The following is a 23,897-nucleotide window of genomic DNA, read 5'->3' as shown; positions in this document are numbered from 1 at the left end:
CAATGGAGTATTTCCTGGAGAAAAAATGTTTAGGTAGCCCAGTGTCTTTACACATCTCACAAACTTCGGTCTAAACATGATTCTGTTCTTGCAAAGTCAGATAGAATTTATTTAAATAAAACTAGTAGTAGTAAGTGACAGGATGCTTCAACAAGCCATTCTCTAATAAACTCCATTTTCAAGAAAATACTGGGTGATTATTTATATTTTAATAAAAGATGTAACTTATAACAACATAACTCCTTTTAATGCATTAGCATCTCCATTCGTTCAATGGCCACTTACACAGGATCAGAGAGATCTTTGTCTCCTGGTTAACTGTTAGGCATCATCCTCATTCTCTTCCCATTACCCTTTAACTTACCTAATTGGTGAAAACTGAAAGGTTTTTTATACTCAACTGTTTTGAGGTCATGAATTTTTCAATGTGAGATACTTAGAAATGATTTATAAATAATATGACCCTGTTATACTTCACATTTTTTTTGAAAAATATAATAGTAACAGTAATGTTTTCCAAAGGAATCGTTATTAAAGGAATGAAACCATTGCTAGGAAAAGATTTTCCTCTGTTTCTGAAGAAAAAATCTGAGAGTGGCCAGTGGTATCTCTAGCCTCCAGCAAAACTGAGACCTAGAAAACTAAGTACTGCCCCTTAATTCTGAACACAGAGTTTATCTCCCAACATGATCGTTTCTTTCATGTCTCAGTCATTACATTCAGGACAAGTTCCACCCAAAGACTTACTTCAAGCTTCCAAAAGTATATGAACAGTCTACATGGTAATTTTCTCAAATTCACATAATTAATACGCAAAACAAAAGTAAACTATGTTAGCAGAAAATTCCTTACTTTCCAGAATCTTTGAGCAATATCAAATATTTTAAATAAGGCTTAAATAAAAAAATAAAGGGGTAAAAGTGCCAAAAGTTAATAAAACATACACAGAATAAAATAGGCATTTAATTAGGATAAGAAATGCATGAGTGATATTTTGTTTTTTGCTTTGGTTTGTCAAATTGCCCTTTAAGCTTACTATTTATAATAAAATGTAAAATTGTATAATGCATTTTAAACCTATTTCATATATTGTTACTAAGATCTAAACTATTACAAAATACTTAATTAGATAAAATATTGTATTTAAAGTCATCTTACAAGATGTGAAGAGCTATGGAAAGGTAATATGATCAATATGTATTCCCTTACACTGCCTAGTAAATGAGATATTATTGTGTCTTTGTAGTAGAAATATCAGTTTCAACTGTCAAAAAAAACTCTGATTTTTTTTTTTTTTTTTTTTTTAGTAGAGTTTTGCTATTTTTGCCCAGGCTTGAGTGCAATGGCACAATCTCAGCTCACTGCAACCTCAGCCTCCCGGGTCCAAGAGATTCTCCTGCCTCAGCCTTCCAAGTAGCTGGGATTAGATTACAGGCATGCACCAAGTGCCCAGATAATTATGTATGTTTAGTAGAGATGGGGCTTCACCATGTTGGCCAGGCTGGTCTTGAACTCCTGACCTCAGGTAATCCACCCATCTTTGCCTCCCAAAGTGTTGGAATAACAGGTGTCAGCCACCAAGCCCAGCCTAAAACTGTGATATTTTTATTAAATAATCTTATTATAAACATAGGAACACCTTCAGCTCCTTAAATATTACAAAAATGCAACTGAGATGCTTTGAGTGCCGTGTCTGAGAAGAGCACTGTGTGCGGTGTTAGGAAAGACCACAGTGACACGTGGAGAGGCTTTACCTTGGTAAACGAAGTGGAAGCCCCTGGCAGAGGCGCCGCTCTTTGCACTGAATCGGAGCAAAATTTGATTTGACGTAGCCAAGGGCAACGTTTCACCTAGAAATGAAAACAGAGATAATAAATGGGATTCAGAAAATGCATAGCACTGTGTAAGATAATAGTATTTTGGATAATGGTAATAAACTGGAAATTTCACATTTATTCTTTGAACTTTTAAAACATTTTCACTTTCTGGTTTAAGACACAAATATGTTGTTTTCATAAAGATTTAAAAACTCTGGCCTAGGCATGAATAGACAGTGCATTTGATTAAAATATATTGTAATCATTACTGAATTTTTTGTTTCCATTGAAGAAAGCACTAATGGTTGCCCTATATGATAATACAGGAGACAGAAGTAAATGGTGAACCATTTGCTCAGAATCACCTTAATCTGATTTTAGTTAAAATTAAAATAATTTTACTTAAATTTTTTAAAAAGTAATGAATCCAAAGCAGATGTTTTTAAAAATTAAAGGATTCAGAAAAGGCCTTCTGAAGTATAATTTTAGCCTCTAAAAGTACTATAGGCTGGGTGCAGTGGCTCACTTATAATCCCAACACTTCGGGAGGCCAAAGATGGCAGATCACTTGAGGCCAGGAGTTTCAGATCAGCCTTGCCATCATGGGGAAACCTGTCTCTATTAAAAATACGAAAATTAGCCAGGTGTAGTGATGCATGCCTGTAATCCCAGCTATTCAGGAGGCTGAGGCAGGAGAATCCCTTGAACCTGGGAGATGGAGGTTTCAGTTAGCCAACATGGTGCCACTGTACTCTAGCCAGGGCAACAGAGTGAGACTTCATCTCAGAAAAATAAGTAATAAAATAAAAATTAAAAAATAAATAAAAGTACACATAAAATATGGAAGAGTCTGTCTCAAGCACTGGTGAGAGGTGTGTGAACTGGCATAAGCTTTTCAGAGGACACTGTGTTACTAATAATGAACACATTTAATATTTTCTTTCTTTTTGAGACAGTCTCGCGCTGCTGCCCAGGCTGGAGTGCAGTGGTGCAATCTCGACTCACTACAACCTCTGTCTCCCAGGTTCAAGGGATTCTCCTGCTTTAGTCTTCCAAGTACCTGAGATTACAGACGACCACCACCACGCCTGGCTAATTTTTGTATTTTTAGGAGAGATGGGATTTCACCATGTTGGTCAGGCTGGTCTTGAACTCCTCACCTCAGGTGATCCATCCACCTTGGCCTCTCAAAGTGCTGGGATTAAAGTCATGAGCCACCATGCCCGGACTGATGCATTCTTAGATCCATCATTGAACATCAGTAGAAAATAAAAAAATAAAGGCCTTAAGACTTTTAGTTAATAATGAAATAGTGAAAAGCTGGAAATAACCAAGTCTTAACCTTAATTAAGCTTGTAATGCATATAGATTACTAGGCCAATTACTTAGTAAATGTACTCAGTACCAAATTTGCTTAGTAAATGATGAAAATATATCAGTACAAATGAGGGGTAAGTTGTCAATTAAAAGTGAGGTTAAATCGTGCTACATTAAAACAACAATACTGTTCATAACTCGAAGTAAGGACATTGGGTGTAAACAGCATTTGTTGGAGACAGACTTCTATATGTGATTTTAAGGGTAAAAATGGGATAAAAATAATTTGTGAAGTAGCATCTCATGTTTCATAGGGACTCATGTGTGTTTGTGTGCATATGTGTGATTACATTTCTCATGAATCAAAACAAAACAGAAAACATAGACAAGTTACATAGTAATCCCCCAACTGTCTAAACTAAATCAAGAGCAACATTCTTTGAGACTTACCTGAATGAGACCCAGAGAGGGAGCTGAGAAGTCTGGCCTGTGCATGGGTTCCATCAAACAATTCCGCCAAATCATTCAGGGCCGTCTGGAAATAGGCGAACTGTCCAAAAACCACTAAAAAATAAGAAAAATAAGAGGTGGAATGTTGGCACATGATGCTCTCAGAAAACTAAATGGAGCTTTTTGGTTTTACTACATATCTAATATTTGCCCCAAAGGATCATTATCCTTCGAATCTGGTAAAAAATAAATATAACTTATTTTCTCTGCTTTCTAACTTTTCAGTTGATGAAACTATTTTACTTTGCTTCTAGACTTTTGGTATTTAATAAAAGAATAAAATACTGTTTTCTTTGAAATTTGAACATTAAATGTGGAAAGTTTTTGTTTTTAATAAACACAACATTAAGAATATCTGGGTTGGGTGTGGCGACTCACACCTGGCACTTTGGGAGGCCAAGGCGGATAGATCACCCTGAGTTCAGGAGTTTAAGACTCGTCTCGCCAACATGGTGAAACCCTGGCTCTACTAAAAATACAAAAATTAGCAGGGCATGGTGGCGGGTGCCTGTAATCACAGGTACTTGGGAGGGCAAGGCAGGAGAATCGCTTGAACCTGGCAGTTGGACGTTGCAATGAACCAAGATTATGCCAGAGCACTCCAGCCTAGGCGACAGAGCAAGACTCCATCAGAAAAAAAAAAAAAAAAAAAAAAGAAGAAGAAGAAGAAAAGAAAAGAAAAGAATATCTGTAAAGGCTTCCATATATTTAAAAATATTTAGTGACATTTTATTCAATGAAAAATAAGCAAAAGATCAAGCCCCATGATGAGTTAATGAGGAATTTAAAATTCCTCACAAAAGGCTGTTATAATGCCAAATTCATATTGATACATCGCCATATTCATAAAAACTGCCTTACACACTTGATTTTGCAGCATCTAATAGGAACTGCTTGCTGTTTTTCACTCTACAGTTTTATTTATCTTACAGATTACGCAAGTTGTACGAACACACGTCCTCCAAGTAAAATGTAACTACATACTTTACGACTTCAAATTTAACCAATGCTTGTGTACTGAAACCGAAGATACAGAAGGCCTTTAAACATGCAGAAAAACCTGTGATTTGGTATATATTTACAAGCAATGAACAACTAATCCTTTTCTTAATTATGTGTAAGATTTTCACTACAATCATTCTAAACCATTATGAACAAGAAACAGAGGTGTGTGCAATAGTTGAGTGTGTCAGAATTCCAGTGGAAAGAATTACTGTTAATATTCGTAGGACGGAAGTAATCTAACTGTAATAGTATGTGTGCCCATGTGTGTACAAACACACATACATTTATGTAACTGAATCCATACACACATATCTAATGTAACTTGTCTTTTAAGATTTTATAATTTCCCAGAGGAAAACACAAAGAAGGCATGCAGGCTAGGTGAATTTTCCCAATAGTTGAAATCCTCTAAAAACATTTTTTTCAGAAATGAGACAGGGAGAGGACTGAAAAATTTCTCCACAGATCTTGCTCATACCATCCTAACCCACCTCCCACCTCCCCAAGTTCATTAGCTTTTTATCACAGTGAAGGTCAAAAACGTGGGTCATAAAAGTGAATCATCCATACATAATTTCTACCCATTTTCAAGAAATATTTAGCTGACATTCACTTCATACTAGAAACTAAGGAAGCAGGAGGGAAGTTGATAATAACATTGTCCCAGGACTATCATGCTCTAACGTGTTTGATAATTTCCATGACAAATATGGATTTTGAGTACGAGATGTCGAGTCATCTTGAAGGAACACTCAGCTCATTCTGGAGATGGCCCCAATGCCTTCCCCTTGAGGAGCCTCCTTTGAGTTCTAACCTGTCACCGACACGCAGCCCCAGTGAGCAAACTCAATTGCCAACAGGGAAAAGCTGTTCAGTGCTGTCTGTGCTGCTGCTGGAAATCATGAGAATGCAATGAGAAGAACAAAGGGATATGAGGCTTCAGCGGTGGGAACCGTCAGTGCTCCACGGTGGGGATGGCACCATCACTAGTGTCCTTCAAGAAGGATTTGTGCAAGAATGGAATGTAAGAAATTATATCAGCAAATGGAATACAAAAAGCAAAACAGGGGAGGTGACAAGTGCAGCCAATAGTCAACTTCAGCTAACACTCGGGGGGCAGAAAAAACCGAGGAAATGGAATGCAAACACCTGTGGCAAGCACCTCAAAGGCCACCCTAAAACGCAAACACTTTGTGTCATAGGCAATAGGAGTGAGGGGGAATGTTGATCAAGATACAAACATAATTAGATTTGTGTTTTAGAAGGAATTCTTGACTGTGCTTTTGGATGAGCAGAGAAGAAACTGGGTTATCTGAAGACCTGTCTTATTACTATCACTTCCCGTTTCCAGCCTGTGCTGACCAACAGAGAGCCTCTTTCTACCTGGTAAGGATCACGTCACCCGTAGTGCCTGGATTGCACGTCTGCCTCAGCTTTGCAACATGAGCAGGCCAGGGGCACGGACCAGATTCTTTTCATCTTTGTGTCCCTGGACTTATAAACACTGTGAGATTAATTGTTTAATTAATTAGTTTAATTCTCAGGAAAGAGTAGGGAATGGCAGAAGAAAGTAAAAGATGAGACAGAGTGCATTTTCATTAAGGATTCTCTATGTTATACCACACTGAAGCTTTCTGCCTGATAGGATGTGAGACATTTGTAGTGATTAAATCTTTCAAATTGGGAAATTATAATCAATATTTAGGATATGAGTATGACTTTTTAGCTGAAAAATTTTAATTGTGTAGTGATGGTAATATTTTGTATTTAACCTAAAATAATAGAATATGGCTGCTAATTTCCATTGTAATAAATATATTTTGTCATTATCCATAAAAAAGACTTTTGTTGTGACAATCAGGGGAATACTGCGGAGCATTTAGGTGAAGTGTATTTTGTTCAAATTCATAATTAAGGCTGAAGTTAAATGAAGGATTTTAAAGAATTTGGCCCAACTTAAAAAGTTGGCATCTAGAACCTGTTTTAAGTATTACTATTCATTTATCACAACAAAGAGAACATTAAGGCTCCAGGAAGGTAGTCATTAAATTTGTCAGAGGTCTAGGTATAATAACATAATAGAAGTTTATAAAAATAATGTCTCCTACACGCAAGTTTCTCACCCATCATATAACTTTCTTGTCATATGTTAACAATGTTTGCCTAAAATACAGTCTAACATTAGAATTTTTATCTGCTTTCTATGCTGAGCGGGTGATTGCTGTCTCAAACATAAGGAAAAACCTTGACTACATAGCATTTTTAATTTTCCTATGGGAGAGAGGGAAATCGTCTTTAAGATGACAACAGCTACTACCTCGTTTCCTCCAGAAAAGAATCCAATCCACTGTAAGTTTTCCTGGTCAAGGGAGGGACAGTGAGCACTGCGTAAGTGAAGCACAGAGCGACCAGGAAAGGCTCTTCTGGAGATGAAGCCATTTTGGAAAATTCGCCCAAGTTGGAAGCCATGTTTAGGAGGGAAATAGAACGTCAGGGTTCAGCAGGTGACACACTCAGGATTCTACCTGCTTCTCCATCTCTGAGCACTTCCACGCTGGCTCAAGGATGCCGTGATTTCCATCACGACCTGGTTACTGAATTCACTGAATTTATGAGTCATTTCTACACAGACACACAGACAGCGTTCTGACCCACAAGATACTTTATGAGAAATCCTTCCCTGCTCATAAAAACCACCAACTGAAAGAACGATGTTTGAGAAACTTAAGAGGATAGTCAAATTAATTCTCTCTGATTATTCCAGATCAGAATCCTAGAAGGGACTGTAAGCATTTAATATCACACTGGTAAAAGGACGGTAATGGGCAGTGTGTGGGATATGTTTGGAAATCCTGCTGCTTAAATGCAACTTATTTGCTTTTATATGATTTATTTCACTAAGAGCTAGAATACTTGTTCATCAAATGATAGAAAAATGACCCCAAAGAAAATATGACAATGAATTAAAAAATAAAAAGACATCCTTACCGAATTCCTTTGGTACCGTTATGGAATAGAGGCATATTTGACCAGCTGTGTAATTATGAGGGTAGTTTGGTGACAAAACTACCCCTTCTGATCCCGTGTACTGGCCTCCACAGGGAGCTGAAAATGAAATCGACCAAGAATTAGGTGCTGTGCAGTAAGAGTAGCACAGCTGATCGGTGAGCCAACGCTGAAACCTATCAAATACATGAGCATGTTTATTGAAAACTTAAGAAAATAAGTTAAAATATTGTTTTTAATGCTATAAAAGTAATAGAAAAACAAGTATTTACCACATTAGAAGTAATTCAACATAGGAGAAAAACCTAGTATTACTTTCAAGACCATGTCTCAGGTGTATTAAAATAATAAGGGAAACAGCTATAATGATAATAAAACAGGTTCTATAAAGACAAATGATTAAATTATTTCAGAAAGTCTCACTGGAGTTGTCTGTGCAAAGTCAATCCTCATTTTAACTTAAGAGATACAAAGATTATTTCCGTTTTCTATCATTTTTATACGAATATGGGACTAAAAGGAAAAATGTTTTGCTTTTTAGGGGGGTTTATTTTGTTTTAACATTTCAGCTTATAGTTTAAGTAAAGAAGCAACATGTAAAATTACTAATGCTTTTGGGGGTCTCTTCCCATGAGTTCTATTTAAAACTAAAGGAACTCATTATTAAAAGTTAAGCCTTATAAAATACAGGCTGCTCTGTGTGTGTATGTGCGTGTGTGTTTATGTGCGTGTGTGTTTATGTGCGTGTGCGTTGGGGGGGTGGGTATGTCTTAATTTTCCCCCAATTACCTTATTTACTTTGGCTTCACTTTTGCTGAGAAGATGAAAACCACTGTAGCCCAGATGTTCAAAGTGGTCTTTAAAGCATCATGGAATAGACACCCAATTAAATTCCAGCCATTTGATATCCAGTCTTTAGATTGCCAATATTCCATTTTTCATATTTTTACGTAAGAAAGGGTGAAGTCTGTTCATCCATTACCCTTAGAGCAGCAACCAGGACAGCAGCCACCCAGCCGACAGCTTGCTGCACGGTTACCATGATAGCTGCGGCCTGCCTGCCCTTCCTGTCTTGGATATACCATCACTGATTTGAATTCAGAATTATCTTCAGTATTTCAGAAAGGTTTTATTTGTATTTTTTTATTATTATACTTTAAGTTCTGGGTGACATGTGCAGATCGTGCAGGATTGTTACACAGGTATACACATGCCGTGGTGATTTCCTGCATCATTTCTATAGCTCATTTCTTCTAGATATGGCAATTTTCAAGGCTCAAAGGAAAGGAAGTTAGAGATAACATGTTTAATCCTTTGAATGTTAATCGGCATTAGGTTAAATCTCAATTGATGGACATAACATTTTCTATGATGAATAAAACTCCTTAGAATATGGTAGCTAAGGTTAAGACACCTTGTTAATGATTAGTCAAGAAATTTCCTGAACCCATGCATTACATTGCTTGAAAAACTTAAATTGTATTCTAAAAGTCAAAGGAAAACAGCTCAGACCTCTGACAGCTTTGATCTGTTGATAATCAACTAGCAGAGATTTTACTTAACTAAGCTCAGCCTTCATACTAACGTCTTAATTCCAAATCACATTATCACTCTAAAACACTTCTACTGAGTTTTTTACAACTTTTGATAGAAACACTGTATTTTCACTTTTAGATGGAGGATACTTCTGTCAGCTCAACTGTAAAACTGAAGGTTTCCATTAGAATCTGGGGTGACCCAATCTACCATGGCAGATATATCACTCAGGAATTTTTCCCCACCTTACCCATGTGAAATCAACCAGGTTATGTCAGGACCATCTTTTCTTTTTCCTCAAAAGCTCCAAGTTCAAGTTTTTTAAAAAGCACAAATAAAGAATGAAAATATATTTTCTTTGTGCTCAGTCACATGAAATTCAAACAAATCATTTCACAAATGATCTTTTTCCATAAAAAAATTACTTTCAAATTTTAAACAGGAAGTATAAATAAAAAGTGCAAACACATCATCACTGGGCCAAAATTTTGATTCTCAAATTATTAGAGATGGGAAAATAATTCTTATCAAGAACATCTTCTGATATATGTTTTTTGTTTGTTTTTTGTTTGGTTTGGTTTTTTGAGAGGGAGTCTCGCCCTATTGCCAGGCTTCAGTGCAGTGGCACAATCTCGGTTGACTGCAACCTCCGCCTCCCTGGCTCAAGTCAATTTCCTGCCTCGGCCTCCCAAGTAGCTGGGATTACAGGCTTACACCACCATGCCTACCTAATTTTTGAATTTTTAGTAGAGATGGGGTTTCACTATGTTGGCCAGGATGGTCCTGTTCTCTTGACCTGGTGATCTGCCCACCTTGGCCTCCCAAAGTGCTGAGATTACAGGCCTGAGCCACCACGCCTAGTCGTATGTTTTGTAATGGTTAATACTGAGTGTCAACTTGATTCGACTGCAGGATGCAAACTACTGGGTCTGGGTGTGTTTGTGAGGGTGTTGCCAAAGAAGATTAACACTTGAGTCAGTGGGCTGAGAAAGGCAGACCCACTCTTAACCTGGGTGGACACGATCATAAGCAGGCAGAAAAATGTGAGATGAGAGACTGGCCTAGCCTCCCAGCGTACATCTTTCTCCCATGGTGGACAATTCCTGCCACTGAACATCAGACTCCAGTTTCTTCAGTTTTGGGACTCGGATTGGCTCTCCTTGTTCCTCAGCCTGCAAATGGCCTGTTGTGGGAACTTATGATCATATGAGTTCATGCTTAATAAACTCCCCTTTATGTATCTATCTATTCCATTAGTTCTGTCTCTCTAGAGAACCCTGACTAATACATGTTTTAAAGTATAAGTACAAGCCGGGCGCAGTGGCTCAAGCCTGTAATCCCAGCACTTTGGGAGGCTGAGGTGGGTGGATCACGAGGTCGAGAGATCGAGACCATCCTGGTCAACATGGTGAAACCCCGTCTCTACTAAAAATACAAAAAAATTAGCTGGGCGTGGTGGCACGTGCCTGTAATCCCAGCTACTCAGGAGGCTGAGGCAGGAGAATTGCCTGAACCCAGGAGGCGGAGGTTGCGGTGAGCCGAGATCGCGCCATTGCACTCCAGCCTGGGTAACAAGAGCGAAACTCCGTCTCAAAAAAAAAAAAAAAAAAAAAAAAAAAGTATAAGTACAAAGAAAAACACTCGGTCCAAGGAAAGAACAAAACAGCACTGCCTTACGATAACAGGGGACACTTTAAATGAGGGGAAACTGACCAGACTTCTCTTTTACCACCTTGATAAATGGTGCTTCTGCCTGTATGACCCTCCTCAGATCAGAACGGTGAGCACAGAACTACAATTCTATGTTTCGTACATGACCAAATATTTGTGTGAGAAAGAAAAATAAGGAGAGAATTTTTACTTAATTCCTAACAATTGTTATGTCTGCGTTACTGGGCTAAGCTAAGAAATAGACATGGTGCTTCTCACCTTAAAAGTTATTTTATTTTACTCTAACAACAGAAGAAAAAGAAATAAATGCTTGTTATTTGGTAATTAACATATTAAACAGATTATTTCCTAAATAAATAAAGACATACAAGAGCATTCATTGCTAATGGTAACAAGAAGCTTGCTTATTCATTTGGCTAATTATAATATATATATTTCATAGGTAAAGGCAACCACATAAAACCAAATTGAGTAAGTCAAAAACACAGCTAGCAAGCAGAAGTTATTCTGACCCATGAAGGGGCTCTACTTTCTTTCAATTTTCAATTCTACAAAAAGCCTCAATAAGCAAAACTTGTAGGTAATAGATGAATAACCAGAAATAACACTATGTTACTTCATCTAAAACAAACTAGTCCAAAATTGCACCAACTGCATTTAAGGAAGAGTAAAAGGCCCCAGGGTTAACTGGTGAGCTGAATAAATCACAGGCATTAATTCATGCACAAAATGCTGCTCTCCATGAGAGATACACGGTGCACTACAGGGAAACCATTTCTGCTTCACAGATTTAGAATATAAAGTTTTATTTACATGTAAATAGAATACTCCATACGGAGAAATCAGTGTTCCATGCGTTATGCTCTTTGATAACGGGTAAAAGAAACTGTACCTCACTCCACAGATCTTCAGACATGGTAAGTGAAACAATCTCTAATTAAAAATTTGATTTTAGCTATACAACGTATCTATAGGAATATACATATATAGGAATATGTATAGATGTACATATCTGTGAATATATATACATACATAGGGTGTGTGTATGTATGTATAATTCCTAAACATGTGTGTAAATATATCCACATGTATATATAGAGAGGAATATATATGAAGTATATATATATACTACATATATATAAAGTGTATAGGTATATACTTCTAATACTTTAGCCATACTTTTTCTATGGCTAAAGTTTTATCAGTCCCCACAAATTCAACTGTAATTGAATTTAATATAAATTAAATGCCTTTTGTATTATTAGTTAACAAAAGTACAGAATTCATGACCTTTCCTCAATTTTGCTATCTGCTTTTATCTCTCTCACAATAGACTCTATATAATTGCTAAAGAGATGTCTGAAGCAGGGAAAAAACACATTAGTGGATGCAAAAGTCATTTTTTTGGGATATAAAAAAGAAAATCTGAATTTTTACCCAAACTTATATCTTTTTTTTTTTTTCTTCAGATAGGATCTTGGTCTGTTGCCCAGGCTGGAGTGCAGTGATCCAATCAGGGCTCAAGGCAGCCTCCACCTCCTGGGCTCAAGCCATCCTCCAACCACAGCCTCCTGAGTAGCTCGGACCACAGGTGTGTGCCACCCCATCCTGCTAATTTGAATTTTTTTGTAGAGATGGAGTCTTGCTATGTTGCCCAGACTAGTCTTGATCTCCTGGCCTCAAGCAATTCTCCCGCCTTAGTCTCTCGAAGTGCTGAAGTTACAGGCATGAGCCGCTGTGGCTGGTCTCCAATTCTACCTTTGTAAATGTCTGTGCTCATGTAGTAATTATGTGGTTTATAACACAGCTGCTAAGATGGTCAGTGCCTGCAATGTTTGCAGAGATGGAGGTTGCATGCTCAGTAGTTATACTGATTGGATGTCAAAACAAACGGGTTTGAAGTCATTGCCCTGTGTTATATCAAAATGGTTTTAGAAACCAGTGACATACAGAATCAAGATTTTCTAGTTTTGGGGAGCCTTATGCCTGCAGAATTTATCCTCCTGACACTTGTGACCCGGAGAATGTCACTGCTCCCAGCTCTGAGTGTCTTGTCTGGAGTGACACAGGCGGGAGGAGGTGAGACAGGATCTGGTCACTCCTCAGGGCACGACTTTCAGTTTTGCTTTCGCTCACAAGCCCAATCCCGGCTCTGCCCTCACTGAGCACGCCCCACTCAGAAGGGAGGACCCTCAGGACCTCGGACAGCAGCTCACAGGGGCTTCTGGCCAACTTCGAGAGCACAGGGCAGGCACCCCAGGACCACCTGTGTGCACTGCCCAGGCCACTCAGGATATGAGGCGCACCCAGGCCGGCAGCATAAGAGCAGGGTGTGGAGGTGTGGACCTTTCTGGGTCAGGGCAGGGAAGGGTGGGTGCTGGGCAGAGACTTCCAACTCCTTTGTACTCACCTTCTCACCAAGTCCCACCCACCTCTCAGCTTGGCTCCGTCCTGTTTTGGGGGCTGTGCAGGCACCAGGGAGGACTTGGTCCTGAGGTACAATGCCAGATCAAGGGCTCTCTTTACCTCGAAGCCACTCTGGATCACTGCCTCCTCACCCATCAGCACACTGAGTTCTATTTTAAGCTCCTGTATACCTCTTATTTTAGTTCTTAATAAGTTTAGAAAAGAGGGACTCTATAACTTTCCATTTAGGAAAGTCTCCCAAAGCAAGTAACACAATAACTACATTATCAAAAATTTTTAATTAAATAGATGAATAGAAATGACTGATGCATAACCTGGCCTATATCATGATTTTTAAAACACAAATTATAACTTTCTCCATCTATCAATCTGTAGCCCAGGCTAAAGTGCAGTAGCGCAACCTCAGCTCACTGCAACCTTCACTGACCAGGTCCCAGCGATCCTCCAACCACACCCCCCAAGTAGCTGGCACTGCAGGCATGAACCACCACACCCAGCTAAGTTTTGTATTGTACTTTTGGTAGAGACAGGGTTTTGTCATGTTGCTCAGGCTGGTCTCAAACTCCCGAGGTCCAGGGATCTACCAGCCTTGGCCTCCCAGAGTGCTGGGATTACAGATGTGAGCCACCACACCTTGCCTAAGTTCTTACTCTCTTCCAGTCACTACTGCTGGGTCCAGACAAATGCACTCCCTTAACTTAAAAGCTCTCAGGGTCATAAGAGAATGGATTTAGAAACACAGAAATAGCAGAACATGCCAGAGAAGTCGGTTTTGTTATGTTTTGTTTTGTTTCTTTGGTTTAGTTTCTTATTAAAATGCTTATTTGGCCTGAAGGTGCCAGTAGCATTGTTAGACTATCTTGAGGAAAACACATTTGTTTTGTAAGTCAGTTTATCAAACTGAAATGGTCTTTGAACTCATCTTAACCCTGGAAATGAATGTCTCTGCAACAATCCATGAAGTTCTAACTTCTTGTTCTTTTTTAAACACATACCATGCAAAAAGTAAGACAAGTCATGGGTCCACAGCTTGAGGAGTTTTTACCCATGGAGACACCCATGAAGCTACCACTTAGATAAAAATACGTGCCTTGGCTAGCAACCAGGTCTATCCTCCCACTCTCCCCAGTTCACACCCACAGGGCACCTGCTGTCTGACATTTACCACTGCAGAGGTTAGTTTCATCTGCTCTTGAATGTTAATTCAATGATTTTATTAATTTAATTCCTAAGGAATTATAAACTATTGATGTTTTTGGGGGGAGAGGAAACGACATATCCATTTAAATGGATATGTCATACATACTAGTTTTTCCATATATATATATATATATATATATATATATACACACACACACACACACACACACACACAGATAGATATGTAGATGTAAATATTTTATATGTAGAAAAAGAGAAAGGAGAGAGAGAGAGAGAGAGAGAGAAATAATTAGATAAGGCTAATTAGCACCTCTTATAAATAACATGTCTGGAACACACAGAAAACAGAAGTGAAAAATGTCAGACCGTATGAGTGAGGGAAAACTATTGTTCCTCCCGGAAACTTATGAGAACGGCTAACACACTTGCTGTATTAAACGATCAATGAATGCCTGATATTTGTTCCACACTAGCTCTCTATGCAATCCTCACCACTGATTAGAGGACTACATGCTGAAGTGCGAAACCATGCCTTCAGTGAGATTCTGCATTTGAAATGAAAGCTGTATTTCTAGAAAATACCCCAGCATGCACTCACCATTGCAGGAAGGCAGCACTTGGTCCCAGGAGGGTTTCCCATCAGCGCCAATCACACAGGTGATGGATGAAGGGTCAACAATCTTGTAGCCAGAGTCACACTGGTAGGTGACGGTTGAGCCAATCTTGAAGTCTGTTCCAATTCTTGTCCCATTCATTATATTTCCAGGGTCAAAACAAGCTTCCCGTGGTTTCTCTGCAGAAGAAATGAAAACTGCGTGAGAGCAGGGATCTTATTCTCGATTGTTGGGTTGGTTCTTTTTTTCAGTGTCTGAAACTGTTTATTATACTGGTACACTTGACTGGTTTTGGCTGGGTATAGAATTCTGGGTTAGAATAATAAACTGTAGTGAAGTCCAACCACTTACAAGTGTCCTCATTGCACGTGTAAGAGGATCACCAGACATTTGAGAAAAGCTCCAAATATGAAACAAACCAAAAGAAACCAAACAAATCAAAAAGAACAGCTCAGGAAAGAAAAAAAAAAAAAAAGGCAAGAAGCAGAAGAAAAAAAATACTGCATCCATGAAATGGTAACAGGAGCCTATTAAAAATATATTAGAATAGTTAAATATGTGAGTAGGTTGGTTCTTTAATTGTGTTATTTAGGGCCTAGAACAGTGCCCTAAATAAATAAGAAATGCTCAAAAATATTTGCTGATAGGCTAATGACAAAGTGAAACTATTAATTAAAATAAGAAAATTCCTTTTTAATAAAACTATATTTCCTTTTTAAAAACCATATTTTACCACAAAATTGAATTCCTTTATTACAGAATTGAGTAATTGAATAAAATTAACTTCATCTACATAAAAATACAGTACTACATTTTTATATATTTATCCTCTTTTGGCTATGGATTTTAGAACTGAATCAAAGAAACTGACTCTGGAAAAACTGAGGTTCATTTTCTAACTTTTGTACATTAAGCATATTAACATAAAATCACTCCACACCTTTCAGAAAAGACTGGAGAATTTAGCTTCTCCGAATGGAAACAGTTTAATTCCTGAAAGTTAAGAGCACTTTTACGAATAACAGTAGACAGACTTAGAAGATGAAGATGGATGGTTGTTCTCACTCTTTTACTACCATATTTCTGCTGTTAGATTTAACAGAGTAAATGTCAAACTTAGCAGAAAAAATATATTGACTGATAATCACCAAACACTGTGCCAGGATATACTAACAGCCAATAGTTCTATCTTAAATATAATAATTGCTAAGATGTACTGAGGTCTTATTATGTACCAAGCACTGAACTGGGTACATTTCTGGTTTAATTCTTATCTTCAGGACACCTCTGCCAGGAAAGGATGATAAGAATCTAAAACTCAAGGAAAGTTAAGTCACTTCCACCAAGACACCCTGCAGAGACCTGCCTAATTCTGGGGCCCCACAATTAGGCATTCACTTTTACTGCATTAAGTATTTATTCTTCCCAGGTGAAAATATAAAACCTTTTTTCTTGAGAGTCTTGTCGCTCTACAGTCAATTTCAGTTACTGTCTGGTAGCCTTAATATTTTTAATCTAAAATATCTCTAAATGAAAAAGTGTGTAACCCTACACTGTACCACCATGCTAGAAAAAGATTACATATAAAGGATGAGAAAAAAGCAACAACAAAAACACTAAACTTTGGGAAGCCCTGAAGGAAGAAAAAGAGGCCTGATTAATTGTATTTACTCAGTCAACCAGAGATGTCTTGTGATCACTGACTTATTATATATACTATGTATATTGAGTCTATTATAATGTGTTATATTTAATAAACTGTATTTCACTACATACTTTGATTAAATCCATATAGATTTTATACGTAAATTTGTGTATTTGATTAAGAATTTGAGATTAAATGATATATATAAAGTATATTTATATAACAAATATGTATTTATATGTAGTTATACATATGTACATATTTTATATATTTATATAACAAGGATATTTAAAATGGTAGCTAACATGTTAATTCTTTATGACTGAATTAAATCCCATATATAACACAGAACATTATATTAAGCAAATACAGATAAAATAAGTAAAACTGTAGGTACAATAAAAGTTGCTCGATTCTTTAAAAATTTTTATTGAATCATTCAACACTATGTACTGAGCATCTAGTGAATAGAAGCACTGGCCTTGTTCATAGTATTTTCCCCTGTTGAAAATAAAACATTTCCCAGTATATATCTATTAATATATGTCTGTTGCCCTTGTGTCCTTTTTGGTCACGTTTTGTTATAAATCTCTTTTAGTCAAGTTTTCTGTTTGATGAAATATCACTTACACAAGTTTCTTATTTATGCCACTAATTTTGATTTCTGATGGCAGGATTTCTTTCCAATGAACTGCATCTAATCTTTTAGTTCCATTACTTAGTTGTCAGTTCAGGATGTTCGGTGATAAATCACTGGCACTTTTTCTGGCTTATAATTTGCTAGGTTTTCTAACTAGATGACTTCATAATAGGGTGTGTTTCATGTCGTCCTTGTCCATCCCACTTAAGCACACCTTTGAGCTTTCCTGCACTGGAGGACAGGTTGATTGCTTCAGCCAAGACTCCTGAATTGTTAAACAGCAAGACTGCCCTGGTGCCCTTTCTATTTTCCACCACACTTAAGAACCGGATCTGTCACCTGCTTTGCTATCCACACCAGCCCTTGCTCTGTCTAGATGCAGTAACATCACTGCTCTAGTCTGCATGCAATGGCATCACTGCTCCAGGCTACATGCAATTACATCACTGCTCCAGGCTACATGCAATGATATCACTGCTCCAGGATGCATGCAATGATGTCACTGCTCTAGAATGGATGCACTGACAACACGGCTCCAAGCTACATACAATGACATCACTTCTCCAGGATGCATACAATGGCATCACTGCTCCAAGATGAATGCAATGGCATCACTGCTTCAGGATGAATGCAATGACATCACTGCTCCAGGATGGATGTAATGACATCACTGCTCCAGGATGGATATATTGGCATCACTGCTCCAGGATGGATATATTGGCATCACTGCTCTAGGCTGCTTACAATGACATCACTGCTCAAGGCTGCATGCAATGACATCACTTCTCCAGGCTGCATGCAATGACGTCAGTGCTCTAGAATGGATGCACTGACATCACTCCTCCAAGCTACATAAAATAACATCACTTCTCCAGGATGCATACAATGGCATCACTGCTATGATATGAATGCAATGGCATCACTGCTTCAGGATGAATGCAATGACATCACTGCTCCAGGATGCATCCAGTGGCATCACTGCTCCAGGATGCATACAATGACATCACTGCTACAGGCTGGATGCAATGACATCACTGGCCTAGGCTGCAGGCAATTATGTCACTGCTCCAGGCTACAGGAAATGACTCACTGCTCCAGGGTGCATGCAATGATGTCACTGCTTTAGGCTGCATGCAATGGCATCACTCCTCCAGGGTGCCCACAATGGCATCACTGCTTCAGGGGGGATGCAATGACATCACTGCTCCAACCTGCATCCAATGACTTCACTGCTCCAGGCTGCATGCAATGGCATCATTCCTGTTCTCTTTCCTGTGATTTTTATTTTTTTGAGACTCCACTGGAGAACTTTAAAAACCTCAAGAACTATAGCCCCCAGTTAGATGCCCAAACTGGTTAGCCAAACAAAAGTAAGGCAGTTCTTTCTTCATGTAAATTGTAAGGCCCTTCTTACTTCATTCATTCATTGCCCCACTGATTCATGTGACTTAGGATGCCAGAGAGAACAGAAGTTGTTGCAGTGGGCAATGACCAGCGTACATTCTCACATTCCTATGAGGATTTGTTATGTTTGTTTACTTGCCTGCTTGAGTTTTTTGTTTGTTTGCTTTTGTTTTTTGAGGGGTCTACCATAGAATAAGTACTGTCATGTTAAAATGCATTTTAGTGAATTCTTGTTAACACAGAAACTATCGTACAATGTGGCAAAAGCTTAAAAGTACTCTTTCAGCTATTCCTAAACATGACAGATCCTATCTCAAAGGCACAGGATACTCTGATTGCTAACATACATAATTTTTTAAATTGTACATCTTAGTAACTATCCCTAAGTTTGTAGATTTAGATGTTTGGGAGGAAAGAGACCAATTTTCTACTTAAAACTATATAAACAGGTCTGGTAACGAGGTAAGGGACATAAAATGTATTCTTTTTTGAAAGATTTGTCCTACAAATTGAACTCAAAAGTGTAAATAAACATAAATATTTTCATTTTTTCAAGGAAAACCCTCAATACTGTGAATTGATATTTTGTTAAGTCCTCTTCCCAAATTCTTTGTAACACACCTCCTATTTTCTTTTGTTCACATGAGAAATAAATTTCAAAAAATATATATTTATTTTGATGAACCCAATAGCAAAATGTTGAGTTGAGGACAGATTTTTTTGTCAGTCTGTTTTCTTTGGATGTTAATGGCAGGGAATGGTTTATAGCAAATCAAGAGTGAATCACTGATCTGAGGACCAAAAAAAAAAAAAAAAAAAGAGCTCTGAGCAGCTTCAGAAAATCTGTCAAACCAACCATGGGTGACTGAGGCACGGAAGCGTACAGACATGTTCACACAGAAAATGCTGAGATAAAATGAAGTTATTTTCATAGACTTACATTTAATCATCCTGAAGAAACAAATTAGGAGGCATTAAAACCCATCTTAAAATAATTCTGAAATGTCATCAGATTCTTTATTTTACAAACCACAATTTATTTTTATGTGGCCATGAATTTGGATAGTTTTTTCCCCTATCTTTCCTCCTCCAGTTAAGGTAGAAATGAACCTCAGGAATATCTTCACTGGAGAGGGAGGAGGCATGTGTCTTCCCAGACAGATGAGACACAAGTCAGCATGTATAGATTAAACAGATAAGCAAGATGCTACAAAGAAATATTTACAATAAAAATAATCGTGATACAAATTAATTCCCACCCAAATTCAGGAGATCACAATACCTTTAAATTCAATGGCGAACCCCGACAAGCCCACGGAGGCATCACTCCGAAAAGCCAGAAAGAGGCTGTTTCCACTGCTCTCTATTCGTTCTGGGGCTTGAGAGCCCTGGTAACTCCCAATGAGGGGGCTGTTGGAATCCTCCCCTTCATAGATGTGGAGGAAGTCATAGCTGGGCTCCATGTTGAAACTAAAGAAAACAACAGTCATTATGTCACACGGCTAATCGGGATTTACCTTATCTCCCAGAGAGGTAAGCTTTGGGTGCACAAAGTCATTTTATTTGCTTTTGTATGATTTTTCAATTAGAGCAACGAAAACCTAAATGTAATAGGAATCAAAACGTTATTAATAAAATAGCAATAAATATAAAATGTATCAATTGTGGTAAACAGCATTTTGCCTAATTACTCTCATGTTCAAGACAATATTATTTTGACCATAGCCAAAAGGGAATAAGTCAAAATAGCAAAGATATGCTATCCTTTCCCTGTACCCATCAATTTGCAAATGAGAGACACATTTCCACTGACCTTTTATCTTTATCTGAATATTTTTAGTTTTGAAAATATGTACCCTTGGAATTACTGACTATTCTTAAAGGTTTTTGTTTGTTTGTTTGTTTGTTTTTTAGTTGTATGTTATTTTTACTTAAAAAATGCAGTTGTCCCAGCCTGGCAACATAATGAGATCCTATCTATACAAAAACACAAAAATTAGTAGAGTGTGGTGGTGCATACTTTTAGTCCTAGCTACTCAGGAAGCTGAGGCTAGATCACTCGAGATCAGGAGTTTGAAGCTGCAGTGAGCTGTGACCACACCACTGTACCCATGCACTCCAGCCTGAGTGACAGAATGAATGAGACTCTGTTTAAAAAAAAGAAATAAAAATGCCTCCACTTGTTTGGATAAATCAGCCAATATTAATAGGCCCTACAATGCACAGAGTGTACCCTTTCTTACATAATGTTTCAGCATCACTGAATAAGCCAGTTTTTTTTTTCCACTCTCTTCCTCCCTTTCTTTCTCTTTCTCTCACTTTCACAATCTTTCTCTGTTTCTCTCCCTTCTAATATTAACATATAGTCAGTTCTCAAAGGGTGTAGAAAATTAAACCCAAACCTCTCAAGGGCTGGGCTGCATTTGCCATTAGTAATGTGTAGGCTGATAAGACTCTGTGAGCTTTAAAAGTATACATACTCTAAGGGAAGGGCTGAACTTGGTCAAGATACCTAGGATCTTGATGTGAGCAGAATAAATTGATAAGGTAGGAGAATTAAAACCACCCATTGCAGCTGCTCCCCCCCTCTTCCTCTCTTCTCTATAGAGGGTTTGTGTGTGTGTCTTTAACAAGCACTTAATTCATGAAGCTTCCACTCCTTTTCCTTTCCATCTGCAGAAATGTGGAGCAACTGAGACAGAGAAGGTCACCGTTTCTTCGTCTGTTTTTGTAATCACTAAAATGTTCTAAGCGGCTCCTCTTGATCTAGAGATTCAGATGATAAAACAGGAACAGAAGGTCCCTCCTGGAGTGGTCCACTGCACTATAAGGGGACCTCAGGACGTGGAACCACCATCATCAATGCCACACCCTGATGCCAGCCTGCATCAGGTCATCCTGTTTTGGGTCAAGAATACCCTCACTTCACATCCTGAACATACGTATTAAAGGAAGTTTAGGATAGTTTCTTAGTCTGTTTATCTGACAAGTTCATTGACATCAGGAATAAAAGGTTGGAGTTAGCAGGCATAGGGACTAGCAGGAATGTTGTGGGATAAGTAGAATTTTACTGGAACACTATTGTATTTAGAGTATTTGCAAGGATGTTCTTAAAATCTAGTCATGCCATATCCCCGGCATTTGGCTCAGTTAATTATGATTATTGGTAATTTTTTGAACACCGCAAATACAATCAGACACAGGGAAAAAAACACTATACATCTTATCTGTTCTCTATTTTGCCTGAACCAAAATTCGTGTATAGAAGTCTGAAGTGAAATTTACAATTAATTATGGTTTCTTTTGTGAACTCCTGTCTTTTTCTACCTATGCCAGCTGCACACATCTCTAAGGTCTAATTGTGTGCCAAAACCTGAATCAATTTTTGAACCAAATTTGAGCCCCAGTGTGTGAGCCCCACGATCCACAGGGACTTGTGATGAAACATCTCTCCCTAAAGACCCATGGCCCTGAATGAGCCAGGGAGCGTATATGTACTTAAAGTCCTATAATTCTTTGCCTTTATCACTAGTAATGCCAGACTCCCACCCTCCCAAAAAAGCACACTTGAATTTGCCATTGTCTTTACACTGCATCTTGGCCTAGCCCTCATCAGCGCCAGCCTCCTGTTTGGGAAGCTGGACATTCTTGTCCCCAAACAGGATTCTGGCCTCTCCCTCCTCACCATTTCCCAGGAAAATGTCCACTTGACCACATGCAAACTTCAGTTCAGAGAAGTCATCACTGGTTTTCACTGATTTCTGAAGTTTCTGAGACACTTGGTGGGCTAAAGAGTCTTACAATCTATAGGTTGAGAGAGGCTTAGAGATTATCTGTTTCAAACTTTCAGAGGGGTGTATAAAATGCAGTGAAAAAAAATCCTCACACAAAACTGCCTTAAATATGCATATCATCAAATGAGTTGCACTTTATGGGAGGGAGGAAAGTCCGCCTAACAAGGTTCTGTGTTCACTTCCGATTGGTTTTTATTTTTTTCTTTCTTTTCTTTTCTCTCTCTTTTTTTTTTTTTTTTTTTTTTTTTTTTTTTTTTTGACAGGGTCTTGCTCTGTTGTCCAGGCTTGACACTAGCATAACTCACTGCAGCTTCCATCTGCTGGGCTCCAGCGGTCCTCCTGCCTCGGCCTCTCCAGTAGCTAGGACCATGGGAATACAAGCACACCCGGCCAATTTTTAAAATAATTTCTGTAGTGATGAAGTCTTGCTATGTTGCCCAGGCTAGTCTCAAACTTCTGAGCTCAAGTGCTCCCCCTCTTGGTCGCCCAAAGTGCTGAAATTACAGGCATGGGCCCCACACCTGGCCCTAATTATTAATCCACTTATAATATCTTGAAGCCAGAGATGCCTCCTAATTTTAAGGAAGGCATTACTGAAATTTAATGTTAATATAACCCACAAAGGTATCCAAGAAGTATAGCCAGTGAGTGTGCACGGGTTTTCTGTAAAAGCTGAGTAACATTTGGTAAATTTATGGCAGTTTACCAAATTCAAGAAAAGATGACTATCAACCTATTTAAGATTAAGAATCCTAGGTAATGTAAAATTCTACTGACTCAGATCTCATCAGGAGGAGCAAGTGAGGGAACATGATCACATGCAGGCCTTGAATATTGACATAAAGATCTCTAGAAAAGAATACTAGTTCCACTGACAGATTAAAAGCTATAATCCCAGACATTTAACCTGGATAGCTAAAAGATCAACAGGAATGTCGACAGAATGACCCACTTTCAAAAACTTCACATTCCTTTAGTTCAAAAATCAAAGCCTAAAGTTGGAAACGATGTTTGGATTCAATAAAATGTAATTATCAAATACCATATACTAAAAATATAATTATTTAAAGAGTTTATTTTCAGAAAATGACCATAGTATTTGAACTTACATCATCCAGTCTAGCAAGAACAAATTAGCATATTTTTAGGACTGATTCTCTAATAACTCAGACTTTACAGCAACCACATTTGGGGAAACTTTCATTTTCAAGGCTCTATTAAGTCTTAATTATTGTAATGATATCAGCAGTGCTACCCTTGGCAACATCAGAATGTGCTGTGGAAACGAATTTGCTCTCTTGCATTTAGAACGATAGGAGACACTGATGAGAAACTACACAAAGTGTCTCC

At 38.1% G+C, this 23,897-nt stretch overlaps 1 protein-coding gene across 3 annotated transcripts in view; it reads right to left on the bottom strand.

Annotated features, from left to right (window-relative positions):
- CSMD1 (CUB and Sushi multiple domains 1) overlaps positions 1–23,897 on the bottom strand; it is a 2,098,967-nt gene that overhangs the window by 321,026 nt on the left and 1,754,044 nt on the right. For all 3 annotated transcript variants that reach the window (XM_003940706.3, XM_074384178.1, XM_074384179.1), the window contains 5 exons: positions 20,036–20,223; positions 15,049–15,243; positions 7,638–7,754; positions 3,585–3,698; positions 1,755–1,850 (listed from right to left, as the gene is read on the bottom strand). In XM_003940706.3, coding sequence (XP_003940755.2) covers positions 1,755–1,850; positions 3,585–3,698; positions 7,638–7,754; positions 15,049–15,243; positions 20,036–20,223 — 710 coding nt within the window. The remainder of the gene's footprint in view (positions 1–1,754; positions 1,851–3,584; positions 3,699–7,637; positions 7,755–15,048; positions 15,244–20,035; positions 20,224–23,897) is intronic.

Source organism: Saimiri boliviensis, chromosome 13 (assembly GCF_048565385.1).
Source record: "Saimiri boliviensis isolate mSaiBol1 chromosome 13, mSaiBol1.pri, whole genome shotgun sequence".
In the NCBI taxonomy this organism is placed as follows: Eukaryota; Metazoa; Chordata; class Mammalia; order Primates; family Cebidae; genus Saimiri; species Saimiri boliviensis.
This window is presented reverse-complemented; position numbering and strand designations above follow the sequence as displayed.